Source organism: Vigna umbellata, chromosome 5 (genome assembly GCF_029865625.1).
Source record: "Vigna umbellata cultivar VRB3 chromosome 5, Vumbellata_1.0, whole genome shotgun sequence".
Taxonomy (NCBI): domain Eukaryota; kingdom Viridiplantae; phylum Streptophyta; class Magnoliopsida; order Fabales; family Fabaceae; genus Vigna; species Vigna umbellata.
This window is the reverse complement of record NC_142169.1, coordinates 61641400-61661533: the sequence shown is the minus strand read 5'-3', so window position 1 is coordinate 61661533 and position 20134 is coordinate 61641400. Positions and strand designations below refer to the sequence as shown.

The 20134-nt window shown below is 32.4% G+C and overlaps 2 protein-coding genes and 1 non-coding gene across 3 annotated transcripts; 1 reads left to right on the top strand and 2 right to left on the bottom strand.

The window, feature by feature from the left end:
* Window positions 1–742: 742 nt before the first annotated feature.
* On the bottom strand, window positions 743–4060 carry LOC124828616 (zinc knuckle (CCHC-type) family protein). Its single transcript, XM_047301971.2, has 4 exons — window positions 3596–4060; window positions 3319–3424; window positions 2262–2352; window positions 743–1949 (listed from the first exon to the last, which is right to left on the bottom strand). Exons 1-4 carry the CDS (start codon window positions 3896–3898, stop codon window positions 959–961), a joined length of 1491 nt encoding a protein of 496 aa, XP_047157927.2. The 5' UTR covers window positions 3899–4060; the 3' UTR covers window positions 743–958.
* Window positions 4033–4104, bottom strand: TRNAQ-CUG (transfer RNA glutamine (anticodon CUG)). Its single transcript has one exon. It is a non-coding gene; the product is annotated as a tRNA-Gln (tRNA).
* A 10190-nt stretch (window positions 4105–14294) lies between these two features.
* LOC124828618 (Eukaryotic aspartyl protease family protein) lies at window positions 14295–16045 on the top strand. Its single transcript, XM_047301974.2, has one exon. The coding sequence runs from the start codon at window positions 14341–14343 to the stop codon at window positions 15775–15777; it is 1437 nt and encodes a 478-aa protein (XP_047157930.1). The 5' UTR covers window positions 14295–14340; the 3' UTR covers window positions 15778–16045.
* Window positions 16046–20134: the final 4089 nt, after the last annotated feature.

The window sequence follows — 20134 nt, the reverse complement described above, 5'->3', positions numbered from 1 at the left end:
GACACTGCTACAAATTAAGCCAGTGTTGATAAGATTTACATAAGTGTAACTTTTAAAAATTCTAATTTTGATGTAATTGACTATGATATAGTTCTTCCATAAAAAGAAAGTAAGATTTTTTTTATTCTGAAATTAACTTAAGAAAAAAGCATTTTTTTTACTGGACAAGAGAATTATTTCTAAAAGACAAGAAATAATTTACAAATTGGCTTAAAAGCTTACTTCGTCTTCGTGTTAAAAGGTGAATTTCTGTTAAATATCCGGTTTTAAAAATGAAGACATTGGATTCCTATGTTATGAAAAATATATGAATAAGGTCCACAAAAAAAGAACAAGTTCAACAAATCATACAAAAAAAAAGTTGAACAAGAGAGAGAAAAAGCTGGACAGCAGAAGAGAGAAGAAAAAAGTATGGCCACATCAGCATAGACTTAACGCTGTTGCTGTCAACTTAACAGACATGACCTTATTCATACACTTTTCTTAACATAGGGACCCAATATCTTCATTTTTAAAACCGGATACTAAACAAAAATTCATTTCTTAACATGAGAACGAAATAAACATTTACACCTTACAAATTTCATACCCAAAGTCATTTGATACTTTTGTCCACGGCATTACACAACCCCACACTACCGTCCAGAATCAATTTGCTACAATAGAATAGTTCAAAATTGTTAGAGCGCACGATAAATTTGTTACTAATTCAAAATTGGTAGAGTCCTATCAGGGAGGACACTAAATCAATTAGTCAGTAGTTTGAGCAAATTAAATTCATCAAGGGTATCTGACACTGAATGAAGTTGCTATATTAAAAAAATAAAAAGGAGAGACTATACCAACTACTATAATTCAAAGACACTTCCCTGTCACAAATATCAAACTCACTTGCCTGCCCTAAAAAAGTAGATTTATGTGCTTTTGGTCAAAATACAATGCATGTTTTCGTACAAACTTACTCTGTAGGAATAGAAGCCAGAGTATCAACTTCTGTGGTAGATGTGCTGACATCATCTTCTGCTCTCCTTTCATTAGTTTGCCTGTCATTTCTTCTCCAGCAATTTTTTGAAAGATGTCCCCTCTTGCCACATATATTACAGGATAAGCTCCTCCTGGCATTGATTTCTGGCCTATTCCTCCAGATTCCTAGTGGCTTATAGTCAACGCTCCTCTGTCCACCACCTCTACTGCCCGGGTGAAATCCCATACTGTAAGAATGTTCACCCCCTCGTTGTACTCCACACCGAAATTCTTCCTCTACCTGTATACATTCCATTAACTTCCAGAAAGGTAAATATTCCTCACGCGATAACCTGATGCAGAAGTCCTTCCAGGATGGTGGAAGCTTTGAAATGATGACACTAACATGAAAGTTATCGTCAATGAATATTCCAGAAGCAGCAATAGAATCTGCAATGCCATTTAGGTCTCGGACTTGCCCAATCACTGTTTTTTCATCAACTATCTGAAATTCAATATACTTTTTCACTTGAGATCTCTTGGTTCCAAATTCCTCATACAGATAAACCATTTTTAGCTCTTCCCATAATTCCTTGCTGCTCATTTTTCTGTTCACATACTGGTTGAAAAGAGGATCAGATAAATGGCTCAAGATATTGCGGCAACACACTACATCATCATTCAACCATCTCCTTTCTGCAGCCTTGGCTGCAGCAATGTCTTCAGCCTTTGCACCTTCCCCTAATGCAGCATTCGGGCATGGTTCAATTAGTACATGTTCAATCTTTAATTGTTTCAATAGTGATTTCATCTGCTGAGCCCAAAAATGGAAATTCTTCCCATCAAAACGGACAACTTCAATAGGGGCTATAGGCTCAAGTGGAGAAACAGGGACAACAGGCTCAATAGGAGCAACAGGCTCAAGAGGAGCAGCCGCGTCAACCGATTTTGACACATCTTCATGTTGCTTACCATTAAGCTCCGATCTACATTTAAATGTTTTTACTGCAGTTAAAAAACAATTTTTACCATACATTTATCTGCATGACTAAACACCTACCAACAGGTTTTCCTTCCAGAAAAAAAGAACACACAAATTTCTCCAACTAAACTTACAATAAAGAATATCAGAAATTCATAGTTAGTAATATACCAAGAGAATACAAAAAAAAATAATTCTGAGCATATGCACTCAGCAATTTCCACTGCATCACATTTCAATACTTACATGATCAATATCATTGGAAGTCATCCTGTCATACTATCATATTGCTCACATGTCAGGATTGCATACTCACCTCATCCTTCCTTCCATCTTTAAGATAGCTTCTTCTATTGCAGGAACACTTTCCTTGAAGATTGCCCATTGCTCAGAAGGTAAACTAATACCTAAAATCATATACAGGAAAAGGGACATGTCTAGTTTCAAAATTCAGATTAACCAAGTTCTCACAGGAAAAGGGACATGTTTAGTTTCAAAATTCAGATTAACCAAGTTCTCAGTGAGACAGAGTCACCAAGTTCTCAGCAGAACAGAGCCACATAAACTCAAGTATTGATCCTCTAAAGCTAACTCAGATCTCAACTCAAATCCTCTAATTTATGATGTAGCACCTAGCAAAATACAAAAACTAGGACGAGAATAATAGTTTTGTCTCATTAGATGACTTTAGTTACATTAATCAAGTGAAATCATCAGACATTAAAATGTAAAAGCTCAAGGATATTATTGACCATGAGATTCTTTAATATTATTTCTTCTAATGTGATTTTTGGCCTCCTCTGCAAATTTTTCAAGAACAAGTGATATACTCTCCTCACTTTGCCATAGTGGTTTTCTTTACGTCAATATCACGTATAAGGAATATAGTATTGGGTATAGTGCTATTAGTATTTGTGTGCACTAATAATGAACTTAATTGATTACTTGGAAAAAGATATTCTAATGTTGTTCATACCTGTGCTGTTTTCCAAAATAAAAAGACTGAAGGGATAAACCTATTCTCTTAACGTGTTGAAGTTGAATCTAGTTTCAATCCCTTATGTGAATTAGGTTCAGGTTTCAATGATGTTGTCTTTCATTAATGATGTCTCTTAGTAGTGATAAGACTCATAAAAACTGATTTTATTTTCATTTTTTTCAATAATATTCATACTAATCTCTTACTCTAGGCTAGCAAGATAAAAACAACAGTGATTTTTGCACTGTAATAGGATTAACTTGAAAAAAACTACTAACCATGGCGAACATACAAACACAATTTAAAATTCCAGCAAAATTTACAGTGTGAAGAAGCATTATATAAAGCAGGGAACAGCAAATTCACATGAGCAAACAATAGATTATGTAATCACCTTTACAACCAGGAAGTAGTTTTCCATCTTTCATATAGAACTCCCTAATTGAGACTAGTGACGTCCCTCTGAATGCTTTCACGGATACGTTCCTCCTGTTGGACAGCTAGACCAATCAAACAAAATTTAAAAACATAAATTAAATACCCTTCGTAAATTTGTACAAATTGGAGTTCTGCTCTTCACCGATTACTCAGTCTTAAACCATAGGGTGCAGCCTAACAAAAAGAAACAGACGTTTTAGGGTTTTATTGAATATGGAGGAAGGAGAACTTACATGACAAATAATACGTTCAGGATCTTCCCTCTTCAGTTTCACCACCTCCGTCTCCTCATCGGCCTCGGCCTCGACACTGACTACATTTTCCTTCTTCTCCCCCTTTCCATTGGCCATAATGGAGAGAAGATAGGACTCAACTATGCTTCTAACAAAGTGTTTGCTGATGGAGTCGGAGAGGTCGATACCGAGTCTCTCCGAGGCAGCGAGTCGTATGCCGAACTCAGTGGCTTCTTCCATGTTGGATTTGTTCAGTATGTCCAACAATGTTTCCTCTATTTTTCTTTGAATTTCTGATTCCATCCTACCAGTAAAAGTAAAACAAATTAGAAAATCAATGTCTAACAATATTGGTGATTCAAGTCCCTGATATATGTTGTGTGTGAGGGGAAGGATGAATATAAAAAATAATAATAATATATATATATATAGCAAAAAGGTTCCACCGAGATTTGAACTCGGGTTACTGGATTCAGAGTCCAATGTCCTTACCACTAGACCATGGAACCTTTTGCTTTAACTAATTTTGTGTGTCTTAAAAATATTACAACTGCAGAAAAAACATTTGGATTCGGGTTCCTTAATTCAGAGACATGTGTCCCAACCACAAGATTAGGATGGAGAAAAAAATGTGCAGTAGGATGACGGGTAGTTATTCTTTGTGAATATTTACTATTCTATATTACCTAACCTGTGAATACTCGTTATCTACCAAACTAATAAAAAAAATTAATTTATATATTTTTTAATTAAATTTAATTAAAAATAAAATAATATTTTATTAGATTTAATTTAATTAAAATTAAATTTTAATTTATATTTAATTTAATTTATATTATATATATATTTTGTAATTTTATTTTAAAAATGTATAAAATAATTTTTTTTGTAGATATCAGTTGGTATCTGCAAATTTTAAAATATCCGTAGATATTTTCTAAACGATACGCGAGGATAATAAGTCGGATAACAGATATAATTTTATCCGGCGGGTCGGGTTACGGATAGGCACTACCCGTGTCCAACTCAAACTGTTGTCATCTCTACACAGGACGACATAACCTTTTATATTTTTTAATGTAATTAACTTAAAATAATATTTGTAATTGATAAAACTATATTATACATGTTGAATATTTTATCTCAGTTTTAGTTACAGGTTTGATGTTGCATAGTTTGTAATCGTTGGATTAAATATCATGTGAAAATAATCAATTTAAGATAATTTATATTGTTATATAAAAGAATACCTCTTTTTAGTATTACCTTTTGTTATCCTTTCAATTCAATAGTTTTATCTTTTATTATTTATTTAATAAAATAAATAATTAAATCACCTTTTTACTTAAAAATAACTACATAATCTTTTTTCTTAACTACGAAATGTATTTTTTAATATTTTAATATTTTTAAGAGTATTTTTACAAAATTATATACTTTTAAAAACTATACTAACAATAATGGACGTGTTTTATTAATAATAAATTTCATTATCATCTTCAAAGAAAATTATTTTAAAATATTCTAATTTTATAAATATTTTTAAATTATAAATATTATTTTATTAATATTATTTTTAACTGATCATTTCTTTAAATTTAATTATTATTCGTAACATCACATTTTACTAATATAATAAATCATCAAAATAAGAGTTACAAGATAATCTACAACAAACTTGATACTTCAAGAGAAGAGAAATCTACGCCTAAAAAACAAATGAAATTATCTATATTGATATTTCACCATCAACACCTATGTTGAGATAATTAGAAAGATATTCTCCCTAAGCTCACACCCATTAAGGGGATCATGGCAAAAGAGAAAACATACAGACAAACAAAAACAAAAACAAGGATAAGCTAATGATAAAACAATTTAACATGGAAAAATAAAATTCAATATACACTTTCAATCACACAATTAGTAGAACATCTTCCACCATTCACACATATCAAAACATCTTTCCCTTTCACACCACTGACTCGAACTTAGCCAAACCCTTTATAATATAGTATAAATGTCGAGTCATGGAAGGTTTTGCACTTATGTGGTAGAATAATTGACTCGCTCAAAGCTGCCACACAAGGTTAGTCCTTAAAACCCCCTTTGCCACCATGAAGAAAGGCCCCCAAGCTAGGACTTCCTGCTCCTCTCACGAAATGACTCATCACTCTCTGATTGAGCATGGATGATCATTAGAGTGTTAGGATAACCCATACCGGCTTTTTACAGTTTATACTATTTATACACATGAATTCCCTAATAAGATATTCCTCCTTGGAATTCTCTTTTCCAACCTTGAAAACCCTTTGAAATCATACATATGTCCGTACACTTTCACATTGAACACCAACATATAACATCACTCATCATACATTAAAGAAATAGAAACACTCATACAAGTCATTAGAAATCACACAATAATAATTTTCTTCATAGCTACATGATACACCCACTTAAGCAAGGAAAATAGCTTTAAAACCCTCACCAACAACTCTGGAAGGTTCTAAAACCCCCAAAACGACATAAAGAATGTCAAAAACTGATGCTCGAAACCCCAAATTTGGTATTTCCAAAACTTGAAACAGAAACTAAAATTGGTGTGGTAGCGTTCAGCGTCTAGAAGCTACCCCTTAGTGCCAGTGCCACTAGAATGGTGTCACTCAGCGCCAGAAAGTTGGCCCCTTGGAGTGGTGGCACTCAGGGCCTAGTTTGGGCGCTCAACACTATCAACAGAAACTTACCCTTTTTAAATTATTTTTCCCACTTTCCCCACAACTTCTAAAGACTCTTAGGACACTCTAGACCTTAAGAAAACTATAAAAACACTGTTGTAACTCAAATTTGTCACCCCAAACCCAAATTAAGTTCTTTAAGCTATCAAAACCCATTTATTCTTCTTTTAACATTCAATCCACTGCATAAGTTGCATAAACCAGTTTTAAATGACTTGATAACATACCCTAAACTCTCCAATTCAACCTAGAATCACTCCCTTAGAAATTCACTACCCAAAACCCCTCATTTGGACCAAAAGCATGCAAAATACACCCTCACAATCCTCTATTGCATAATGCAACAAAATTTTATTGGTTTAAAGTCTTAATAAGTCCTAAATGACCTCAAAATAGTCCCATACTTCTACTTTTCTCACATCACCATTCCCTCAAAAACTCACCTATCAAAACCTCCAATTTCACTCTAAAGAGTAGAAAAATGAACTCAAGTGCTCTTTCTCAATCTAACTTCATAATATAACTATTTTAGAACTTAAACTAATTATACAAGATCCTATGACCTTTACCAAACTTCATATTTCTCTTTAAACTTATTATTTAAAAATTTGAAATGCCAACACCCATCAATTTAAACTACTAAGTAGTACCTCAACCATTTCTCTTCATTAATATCATCTCCAATACAATTTTGTATTTACTATCATACCAATTTCAATATACATGCACTCACACAACATACATACATACATACATATAAACACAAACACACATCATAAAGCACAACAATCACTTATTCACCCAATTTATCATATCCAAGTTATCATAAACCACATTAAACACACCAATAACTGATTTCAAACTTCCTACTACATATTTGAAAAACGAAATTAGTTTTCTCTTACCTCTTAGAAACTCCAGCTAACTCTAAAGAACTTTACTCTCCTCCCTCAACTCAAAGAGATCAAACTACACCTACAGACCTTGAAAACATTGTTCACAATAAAATTACAAAAATTATTTTAATTTTATAATAATAATAATGGTAATTATATTAATTTTTATTATTATACAAAATATGAACGCATATATTTTCATTAGTGTAATATAAAAACAAGTATTTATAGCTCGCATAGTATGTTGATTAAAAGTAAATTTAATACATAAATTCTAAAATTAAATTTTGATATATTATGAATTCACTGTTGTATATATTATGTTAGTACGAATTGGATTTAAAATTTAAATGGCTGTCTAGAATATTTTATAGTACTAGTTTTAAAGTTAGAATATTTCTGAAAAACGTCATTTTGAAAAAGAAAAAAATATAAGTTTAAATTAATTAATCTTTTACTTTATATCTTAATAAAATTTCTATATTTATTATTATGTTTAATCCAGATGAAAAAACTTTGAACTATGTATACTTCGATTAAAAATAATATTTTTATCATTGAAGAAATTAGAAAAGGATTTAGTTATAATGTTTGTGGTATCAAAATTTATAAGTAGTTTTATAATTAAAAAAATATTAAATAATATGAAAACCTAGAAAATGATATTTTAGATGTGGTAGTGAGTTAAAGATAATGAGATTCTATTATTTTAATATTAAAAGGTTTTAATATAAAAGGAATGATTATAAACAAGTTTCATTATTTTGAAAACCACATTTCTAGGATCATTTGCCTCCTCTTTTTGCATCATGTTCATCCGTTTGAAGATAGGAGACTGCATATATAATTCTTGTAATGAAATCTTCAAGTTTGCTCGATCATTTTCTCAAATAGAGTAAGTCAGATTTCTACTCTTTTATCTAAGTTTCACGTTCTTCAATGCATGTGAAGTTTCTCTTTATCACATGTATGGTTTGAGTGTTCTCTTAGGTTCTTTATTGATCAGTGATTCTAATGGTACTTTTTTATAAATGATATTTTTCATATCCAATATTTTCTAAAAAATATAATAAAATTACATAATGTATTTTTTAAAATAATGAATTGAATAATAACAATATCATTTATTTATAAAGAAAATGAAAAAATAGAAATGTGTAAAAAAAAATGCTTCAGACAATTGGTGAAGTTAGGAATAAGAAAGTCACGAGAATCTTGGAGCATGAAAACAATAATTTTAGAAAGACGGTGACATAGACTTTACTATTTAGTCCTTGATTGAGTGAGAGATATAATATTTTATTTTGTACATTTATTTTGAGATGGTAGGTGGATGAATCATGGATGGCCCATGTTCTGAAATGTCCATAAAATGCAAATCAGCTTTGGATAAGAGTTGGATAGCAATATTAAATAAAAGAGTAAATTGGAATAGATGAAAAGTATCTCGGACTTGATTGCTAATAAATAAAATATCAACATGTCTCAGAAAAAGCATTTTTTTTCTCTTTTCTCCGCTTATCTCTCAATAAATAAAACATAAACTGATATAAATTAATAATGTGTCCCTTTAAGATTACGTAATAATTATGTTTTTAGAAAATATTCACAAATATTTAAGTATCTATTAATCTAAGAAAAATTATGTATAAATTTTACAAAAATATTTGTGATGACAGGTTAAGAAGGAAATCTAAACAAGTAATATAGGTATAGTATATTGACATAACACAGGAGAGATTCTAATTAATACTAATCCTACAGTGCTAGGGTTAATCTTTAAATAACAATATATAATACATAATGAATGTTATTGGGAAATTAAATGAACTTTACTTAAGTTTTTATTTCACATGCAAAAAGGTTATCATCCATCACCCACAATCAAAAACATGAACAAAACCAAATCTCTCCACAAAATGTCCTAATCACATGCATTGTGTTTGTAATTGTTAAGTTTCTGTAAGCCTAAACTCATTTTATCCTTTAGATTAAGAGAATAATCACGAATTAGTGAAAGATGGAATATTCACAATGCATATGGGTTTGACTTATATCTATCTTTATATCTGTAGCAAAACAGTAACATTAGGTTTCTACACTATTAATAACATGTTCTATATTGGCATAAAGGTACGTAGCAATATATTCTTTTTTAATATAATAGATAAATATGCTTCTAGATTATAAATCACAACCATGTGACATTATGAGAATAATTGGTGGAATTTTCTACATTTAATCACCAACCAGACATCAATAGGTCAACCCTATAAACATTGGAACATGATTTTCCTTAGTGTTGTGGTCCACAGCTTATAATTTAGTTAACAAGACATATTTGTTGATGACAACTTTAAAAAGGTTTATTAAAATCCTAAATATTATCAGACAAACAGATCATGAAGAACTTGTAAGAATAATTGTGCTTCCAATTTCTGCACAAATTAAATACATTAATTACACTCAACTTATTTGCAACCCAATCCCTGACTCTTTCAATTAAATATTGAACTTTACTTGTAAAGTAAGTCATATGCTGCATTACATATTAAATTCATCATAGAGGTGTGTGCAATGTAAATGGATTGATTTGAAAGGAGTATTTCAAGTTTAGATTTAGTTTGTGGGATAAAAAACATTTTAACTTTAATCATATTTTCAACAAATTAAATGTAGAGGTTCAACTTGATTTTAATAAAAAAATAAAATATAGATTTTGTTATTAAAATAGTATTCACACCCTCATTTGTATCGTGTGTTTAATTGACCATAGTAAATATCTTAATATTGAATTTTAAAACACGAAAGTGTGTAAAATATTATCCTCTGTGAGATTGAGTCCTTAAGTTCAAAATACAGTCAATTACAATACTACAATGTTTTTTTAGATAGATTTCCCCAGTACTATTTTAACATTGATTGACTTTAATAAAAATTTGGTGGAATAAAAAACTCAATTCAAACAAATTCACATTTAATTTTAAGTTTTAAAAGACTAATTTTGGACTTTACATCATCCATTGCAATTAAAGTAGCTTATTTTATTTAATTAATGAACAATCTTATTACTAAAAACATCAACACATTTATTCCATTTTTAAGGAAATTTCCTATAAAAATTATTTGTCATGTAATTCACTATGTTATAAGGCTAATATTTTATCCTTCAAAATCTCATCAGATTTTATGTTGTTTTAGTCAAAGATTGAGTATATTTTCAAAATTTAAATGGAACTTTATTATAATGCTTATGACTTGATATAAAAACACAACAAGCATAAACACAAAAAGAAGTTGTGGATAGTAGTTACGTTTTATTTTATTTAGTAAATAAGTATTAAATAATAATCACAAACCAAAAAATAAGAATTTGTTTGGAATGATATTTGTTACATCAATGAGATTCATTCTGAAATTACATCATTACATTGATTTGCCTTAATATTTATTATCCCAAACCATATTTCAAATAGATGAGTATTTATATATGTTTTATACTTGTTTAGGGAAAACTCTTCCACCCATACTTTATTTTCTTCACATAGATATGTCGAGGTTAACCTAAGCATTGAATATTTAAATTGTTAATAAGCTCTTAATATAGCCTAATAATGATGACTTTTGCTTCACTTTGTTTGGTATGGCTTCAATGCAACATAGTTTATTTGGTATGGTTTCAATGCAACAAATATCTCAACAACAACAAAATATCTCAACAACAACAAAATGTACAACTAATTATTTACATTTTCAAACTTGTCTTTACATTCCTTCACCAACCACGTTCAAGATATGTATATACATATATGTTACTTTTTCATCACATTTTATCTTTTTATTCACAAATATTGTACATTTCTATAATTAGATTTATGAAAAACAAAATAAATATAAAGTAATAATTGATAAATACTTACGTTTTTGGTTGCTGCATACTTTTCCGTTTTCTTTCTTATTGTTGGCATGAATAAAAAAAATTTACATAATAATATTTATGCATGATGTAAAGCATATAATCCTTACATTTTATATATTTATGCAAACCTTTCATTTACATTGATTTCCTATTATATACTTAGTGTTTTACAATTAATACCTCTTTTATCAACTCGTTTGTTATACTTAACCCCTAACACCCTTCACAATTATTGTTTGTCATAGAACAATATTTTTGAAAATACAAAAAATGTGACAACACTATTGAATGAATATAAGATAATCTAAAAGTACAAACTTTTCCTAATGTCCATAAAAAAAAATCAAGCCTAATATCTCTTACTACATAGAAATATAACATATAACATGTTGGTTAGAATCTAATCTTGACAAACAAAACCGACCGTTCAAATTAGATTTAATTTATAATAGATTTTTCTTTCTCAATTATGTTTTTGTTCTTGTTAGTAATCTATTTCTTACCATTCTCGAAATACAAAATTTAACTTTAAATGACACTTTATTTTTCCAAACTAATATATCCTAAATATTTGTCTGGTTTATTAGTGTTATAATCATTTTTATAACTGTACTATATGAAGTATATCGATCGGAATTGATTGTCATTAAGCAGGTACTAATAAGTTACCTATACAAATATATATGACATTGTCATTAAACAGGTATTAATAGGTTAGTGGATGTGGCTGTCACAAGCCTTATAAGTAGATAACTGATGTCTAGGTACAATCATCTTTTATTATCCCAATAAAATATAGACCTCTTTATGAAACATATCTGATTTTAGCGTCAGAGTGTCTTCTGCAGGTCAACAACCCATTGGAGTGGATCGCGTTCTCAGAAAGAATTGAAGATAAAAAAGAGCAGAACAAGGAATGACGACCGACCCTCAGACCAATTCAACCGAAACAATAACCATTTCATCGAATACTTTGTATTTTATTCAGCTTTCCACATTCATTATTTTTCCATGGTAGGTTTTACTTGCTTTATTTTTTTTATACTCAAAGATTTTCTTTATCCACTTAAACGTCTAATCCCATTAATATCTTTCCCCTAAACTTGATCCTACTAACTTCTCGTCGGAATGAACAATTATATACTACACTAGAGATCACTCACGAATAGTATCAAAGGGTTGGAAGTGTTAGGACCTGAAATTGTAAAGGAAGTTGTAAGGAAGTTCTATACAAAGAGATTAATGGCAACACCAGATATTGGAGTTAGGTTAGATAACATTCACTTCCAACAAATAACAGAGGAGAGGAGTATAATAATTTGTTAATCCATGAGTTTGATGAAAATGAAATTAAAGAGGCAGTATAGGAATGTGGTAATAACAAGAGCCTAGTTCAGATGGATATAACTTCATCTTTATCAAGAAATATAGGGATGTCATACATAAGCAAATGATAGAGGTTGTCCAATATTTCTACAAAAATGGTATTTTATACCTGTTTCGGTGTAAAATAGAGGCTCTTAACCTTGTGGTCGTGGGTTCGGGCCCCACGGTGGGCGCCAAAATGTTTCGGTGTAAATCTCTTCCGGTGTGTCTTTGTTGTTTCTAAATGTCTGGGACGCTCTCTTCTCCTTCATTGTTGTCGTTCGCGCTCCTTCAACTCTTACTGCTCGTCTACTTTCGTCAACGGAGGGGGAGGTACCTGCGAAGATACTCCGACGCTCAAGTCAGATGTGAGTTATGGAGCCTCAGCTCTCAAGAAAATGATTATATTATCACTGTAGAATATTATCTAGAGTTCCTCTAGCATAAATGGAACGCAGAGGGAACGTACCTGAACCTTTACCCTGTCATTGTATTTATAAGCCAAATAAAAATAATTTTACCAAAAAATGTGGTTAGTTACTCATAAATATCTTAACCGCTTAAAATATCTAAGATATTTTATCTAATAAATATCTTACTACATAACAATACCAAAGGAAAGCAATGCATTCTACGTCACCTTAGTTCCTAAAGTAGAGAACCCCATTGGCTTAAATGACTATAGACCTCTTTAATAGGATGCATGTACAAGATAATATAAAAAATGATTGAAGAATGTTCTATATAAAGTAATAGATGAATCTCAATCTGCATTTATATTAGGGAGAGAATTGCTTCATACCATACCGAGATCAAATGAATAAATAAAAAGGTGGAGTAATAATGAAGATAAATTATTAGAAATCATATGATTCTGTAATAAGTTGGAGATTTCTCTATTTACATGATGAAGATATTAGGTTTCTGAAGACAATGGATAAGTTGAAAAGCTTAGGATTAACTTCCACAAAAACAAGGTTGGGGTTTTCGGAGTACACAATAGTACAACACATGCGTTTTCTGAAAAAAATGAATTGTAATGCTATGAAAGTTCCGTTTAAGCACTTGGGGACGATAATGGAGGATCTAACAAAACAAGTTTTTTGGCAAGCAATTATCAATAAAAGCCATAAGAAGTTGTTCACGTGTGAAAAGGAAGAAATTTATTATTTGCAGAACAAATATGTTTTATAAAATTTGTAATCACAACCTTACCCTCTTTACCCTTTTTTCTCCCTTTTAAAGCCCCAATAAATGCATGTAAGACTATCAAGAAATTGCAAAGATTTTATTTTCTTTTGTGGAAGTAGAAAAATAAAAATAGGAAAATAACTTGAGATTCTCTCTAATTAAATTTTTTAATACTTTAAATACCATTAGACCTCAACGCTTTAATAATATATGATGTCGACTCTAACATTAAACTCTTCATTTTATTTCTAAAAAAATTCTCGATCATTTTTAACATTAATTTTTTTTTACTGACATTAAACAGTAGATATTATAAACTCATTTTTTTGCATTATGGAGAAAGTGGCAAGTAAAGTCTGTAAATTATTAAAGTAACATTGAGAAATGAGTGTGAAGAAACCTGATTTGGGTAGTGAAGTAGCATCAGAACATAATAATAGATTTGGAAAGAAAGGATGAAGATGGTGTGTTTCCTTACCCTACCCCACCCAACCCAACCATCCTCATAATTAACTGCGTCACTGTTTACAGTTTGTAACAGTAACAACCATGGTCACAGCAGTCACCGCTTCTTCATTATTTATTTATTTATTGTCTTCCACAATCTCTGCGCTCTCTCACTCGCAAACTGCAACCATGGAAGGGAAGAACAAAACCTCAAATGGCCTTCTCTTCCTGTCTCTCGCCCTCGCCCTCTCTCTCTCAGCCGCCGCAACCCTCCCATTCCAACTCCAAACCCAAACCTTAACTCTCCACTCCCTCCCCCACCCACCCACACTCTCATGGCCCGAAGCCGAAGCCGAAGCCGAAGCCGTTGCAGAACCCGACCCGGATGATGCTCTCTCCCTTAACCTGCACCACATAGATGCACTCTCCTCCGATAAAACCCCGGAACAGCTCTTCCACCTCAGGCTCAAACGCGACGCCAAAAGAGTCGAATCCCTACTCACACTCGCAGCCCTCAACAGCAGCCACGCGCGCAGATCCGGCTCTGGTTTCAGCAGCTCCATCATATCCGGTCTGGCACAAGGAAGCGGCGAGTACTTCACCCGCATAGGCGTGGGTACTCCCGCTAGGTACGTCTACATGGTCTTGGACACCGGAAGTGACGTCGTTTGGCTCCAATGCGCCCCCTGCCGCAAATGCTATTCCCAAACCGACCCTGTTTTTGACCCCAGCAAATCCCGAACTTACGCCGGAATCCCCTGTGGAGCCCCTCTCTGCCGCAGGTTAGACTCTCCCGGCTGTAACAAGAACAAGGTTTGCCAGTACCAGGTTTCCTACGGCGACGGTTCCTTCACATTTGGAGATTTTTCCACCGAGACACTGACGTTTCGAAGGACAAGAGTCACCCGCGTCGCGCTCGGCTGTGGCCACGACAACGAAGGACTCTTCATAGGCGCTGCGGGTTTATTGGGGCTGGGCCGGGGTAGGTTATCTTTTCCTGTCCAGACAGGACGCCGGTTCAACCAGAAGTTCTCTTACTGCCTCGTGGACCGTTCAGCCTCGGCCAAACCATCCTCCGTTGTCTTCGGAGATTCCGCTGTTTCCCGAACCGCGCGGTTCACTCCTCTCCTCAAGAACCCCAAGCTCGATACCTTCTATTACGTGGAGCTCCTCGGGATCAGTGTTGGTGGCGCGCCGGTGCGCGGCTTATCCGCCTCGCTATTCCGCCTAGACTCTGCCGGTAACGGCGGAGTCATCATCGACTCCGGCACGTCCGTCACCCGCTTGACCCGACCCGCTTACATTGCTCTCCGGGACGCGTTCCGCGTCGGAGCCTCGCGCCTGAAGAGAGCACCGGAGTTCTCGCTCTTCGACACGTGTTTCGATCTGTCTGGGCTCACAGAAGTGAAAGTGCCGACTGTGGTGCTGCATTTCCGCGGTGCGGACGTGTCACTACCTGCGACGAATTACTTGATTCCAGTGGATAATAGCGGGAGCTTCTGCTTCGCATTTGCGGGAACCATGAGCGGTTTGTCCATAATCGGTAACATACAGCAACAAGGATTCCGGGTATCATACGACCTGGCGAGTTCTCGGGTCGGGTTTGCTCCGAGAGGTTGCGTTTGAGTCGTGGGAACGGGAAACAACTAATTCCCGGTGTTTTCTAATTATTAATATGAATTACTGGCATCGTCCTTTTTATAATTTATTTAAGTTTAAAAAAAAAAGGTTAGATTAGAAAATGAAGGCGAGATCTCAATCTAGATCTGATAGAGGAACTAAGACTGAACAAAATGAGAATGTTTCTGTTCTGGTTTCTTTTTACCCTTAAGTTGTCGCTTATTGTGTTTTTAATTTCTCAATTAAATACAACAAGTACTTCAATTTGGCAGAATTTAATCTTTCAATTGCTGGTGGTGGTGTAATAGATAGATGAGTACCTATTGGTGATACTCTTCTCTTTTGTTGTAGTGAAAACACTTCCACCTGTGCTGCGTTCATTGCGATTAATTTCTGTTTCCATGATAAATGAAGCGCCTGTTGCGGATCTAACTTCGATTCGTTGAACCCTTTTACAATTATTCTTGAATTGAAAATTCATAAAATTATCATCTCAATTATTGATACACCAAACTACATCCACAAAATTGATCGACATAGAATCTCCCATATGAATCAAATGATGTTTACAGAAAGAAATCGTGGAAAGACAGACACGTACGGAAGGACTGTCATCTTCTTGTTTTGAGGTTCCGTACTACGGTGACATGTTTGTTAGTTATTAGCAAGATTTATTAATCAATTATTTGTATTTTATTAAGAGAAAACCAGTTATTTAATAAATAATATGTTAGTTTTACATTATTCTTTGATTATATTTTTGATAAATTTATTTGTTTTATAATAATAAATTTAGGACAAGAAAAAATGAGTTCCTCAAAAGTATATATATTGTAAATTTGGAATGTTTTCTCCAGGTGCTGTAGCAGCTAAGCTAATTATGTGCGAGTCTGCTTTAGAGGCTAACACGTGGAATGTGTTGAGGGTGTTATGAAAAGCGGTAAAGAGGTGTGATCTTTAGTCCCCATTGTCCGTGAGATGATTGATTCATGGCTGAAGAAGCACATGATATTGCAATCGTTGTCTTTGTTGCCACACTTCCAAAATGCCCATATTGCACATGCCACAACAGAGTAGGTCAACAATATGCACCGCTAGCATGAACCAGCTCATGCTTCGAAATTAAGAGGTAGGAGACAAAAGAGAAATTGGAGAATTATGTGAAATATTAGGAGGTGGGTACTGTAACTTTAGAAACACAAGTGATTGCTTGTTTTCCAAATTCATGGATTGATGGAGTCTAGCTGTTAAAGAGGGACTAAAAAGTGGAGATGGCACTAACACGCACCACTTTGCTTTTGAAAATCACAATGATGCATGTGCAAAGCTCAACCAACCTAACTCTGCCTCCACAAATTCCACTACCCTATCTCCCACTTTAGATCTACTTTCTCAGTAAAAACTTTCTTTTTTCCCCCTAGGGATGGTCTTTCTATCATATTCATAAGAATATCATTTTCTTAAAAAAAGAAATAACTTAATTTTACAAAAGTGAATTGGAAGATAAGATTTGAAGCTATTTGTATATTCATATATTATGAATTAGATTTGTTTCTAATTTTCAACACATATCTCTTGTATTGAAACATATATATTGTGTATAAGATTAGATAATAACTGTCTCATAAGAGGCAAAATAATAAATCCAATAAATAATTCATTTCCGTTAGAACAAAAGGCAATATATGATTTTAATATTATATTAAAAAATAATTTTAAATCTAATTCAATATTAAAAAAATTATTTATAAAATAGAGTTTGCATTTATTTATACATATTATGAATTGATTTTATATATAATAGATGTGACACTTTAGCACAAATTTTGGAGATAAACTTGAGTTTAATAAAAAAATAGATAAAGTAACATTACCATTTAATCATTTAAGAAAATAGTAAAATTTATTTTAATTTTCATCGTCACCAACCACGTTATTAAATGTTTTGCTATAATTTATTTTACGCTTATTTAAGTTTTACATTTATCATAAATTTAAGTATTTTTAGTCAAATTATTTTTATTTTGTCTATTTAATACTTCATATATATATATATATATATATATATATATATATATATATATATATATATATATCATTTGAATTTTTATTATTTATTTTTCCATTAATTTGGTGACCTTAATGTTATAGTGCTCTATCATCTTGTTTATGTCTTTATATGTTAATAAATATAAACTTTTCTAGTTAATATAAAATGATACCAAGATTAAAGAAAAACGACAAATAATCTTTATTAATTTAATTAAAATCAGGTTGGATAATATTTTTTTTTCATATAAATTACATGTCATGATAATAATAAAAAAATTATCGTTTGTCACCACATTAATATAAGTACTATAACATTTATTTTTATTCAACACATTCTCAACTAAATTAATAAAATTTATTTGTCATTTTATATTAGTTACACTATTATTTAATACTGTAAAAAGTTTATGTTTCTTAATACGTAAAAACAAATAAAAAGACATACTTTATAACAGTAGCACAGCATCGCTCCTTAACAAAAAAGTTAAATAATAAAGACTCAGTTAAATATATATAAAATTTTTAATATAATAAATTTTTATTGAGTTTGCTATGACAAAACATCTTGGTAAAAAATAATTAATGTGTTAAGTAACGTTACATGATTTAAATTAATGATCTAAAGGTCTATGGATAAAATTGAACTCTCAAGTTACTAAGTTTTGTATATCATGATTTGCATATTGTTATTACCGAGTAGGTTAGACCGATCGGATATGCTTAATCGTTAGTGAGTAGGTTAGACCAATCGTCCAAGGATGATGGAGGTATTAATCAGACCGATCGGATATATAAGGGTGATGGAAGCCGATCATTCCCGGTCGGACGCCAGGGTGATACCCGTTGGTTGGAGACAACTTTTTGAATGTCAATGAATGCATAATTAATGAGGTAACGGTCATTGTCGAGTAGTTAAAGTGAGCATTGATCGTTATTAAGAGGTAAATTAATAGATAATATTCCTTGAAACCTATAAATAACAGGGGATTAAGGAGGTAAGTTTGATTTGGCTAAATTTTACTAGACTTGTGGAGATAAATTCTGACTTGAGCGTCTGAGTGTTTTCTCCAGGTCACCCCACTTTGGCATTGAGAGAGGAAGAATCAGTAGTCGTAGGAGTTTCCCTCGGTCCCTTTCAGCAGAAACACATATAAAATTGAACTCTCAAGTTGCATTTGGAAGATTAACTCCACCAACTTTTAGGGTTAGTTAGTTTCTACATCTATAACTATTTAACTTATGTGAAAAAATTATTTAAAATCCAAATAAGGTTACATAGATTATATTTTAAGTATTCTAATTAGTAAATTATTTAATGTACAAGTTGAAGAGGACATAGTGATACATATTCCTCTAATTTTAAGCTAAGTAAAAACAATAAACTAGATTGAACAAATATTTATTAGTACAAACTAGGTCTTCAACCACATTAAACCAAAATTGACTTTTATGAAGAACACCAACTTGCAGCATTACATAATCACATTACAACACTAAACACATGAGTTCACAAGGTATAAATCATATTCATATATACATTTTATTAGTTATGTAGATTAAAATAACATAAAGTGAACATAATATAAAATATCATTGCATATTGTTACTACCGTCGGTGGGCAACCGACCGTGGCTTGTGATATTACCGAGAGTAAGTGACTGACCACAGAGTGTGTCATTACCGAGGGTAGACAACAATTGTAGATTGAGTTGCTACCGAAGGAAGGCGACCGGTCGGGTGTTTCATAACCGATCGGGTGAGCGCAAGTAAAGGAGAGGGCAAACAGCTGTTAAATGTTCATGAATACGTGGTTAATGAGGTAACGGCCCTTGTCGAGCATTTAAAGTGAGTATTGAAAGACATTAAAAGGTAAATTAATGAATAATATTCCCTGTAATTGTATAAATAGAAGTCAAGGGGGAAGGTAAATGTTCTGTTCAATTTGATAATTATAGACTTGCGAGAGCTCATTCTGACTTGAGCGTCGGAGTGTTTGCTGCAGGTCAACCCATCCGTACCTATACCGAGCGCAGAGAAGGAGAGGAGCGGAAGACCGATCAGAGGAGGAGTGTTTCCGGACAGAGGTAGCAGGAGTGTTCCCCGGTCCCATTCAACAGAAACACATATGATTTTCTTGCTAACCAATAAACTATTGATATGATTCAACCCAACCACATAATCCTACAATCAACAAAAATTATAATGTTAAAAGAGAAATAAAACTCACTTCCACTACTATACAAATAAATGACCTCTAAACATATCCTTTCAATAAACAATACATTTTTAGATTACATTAAATTAAATTCC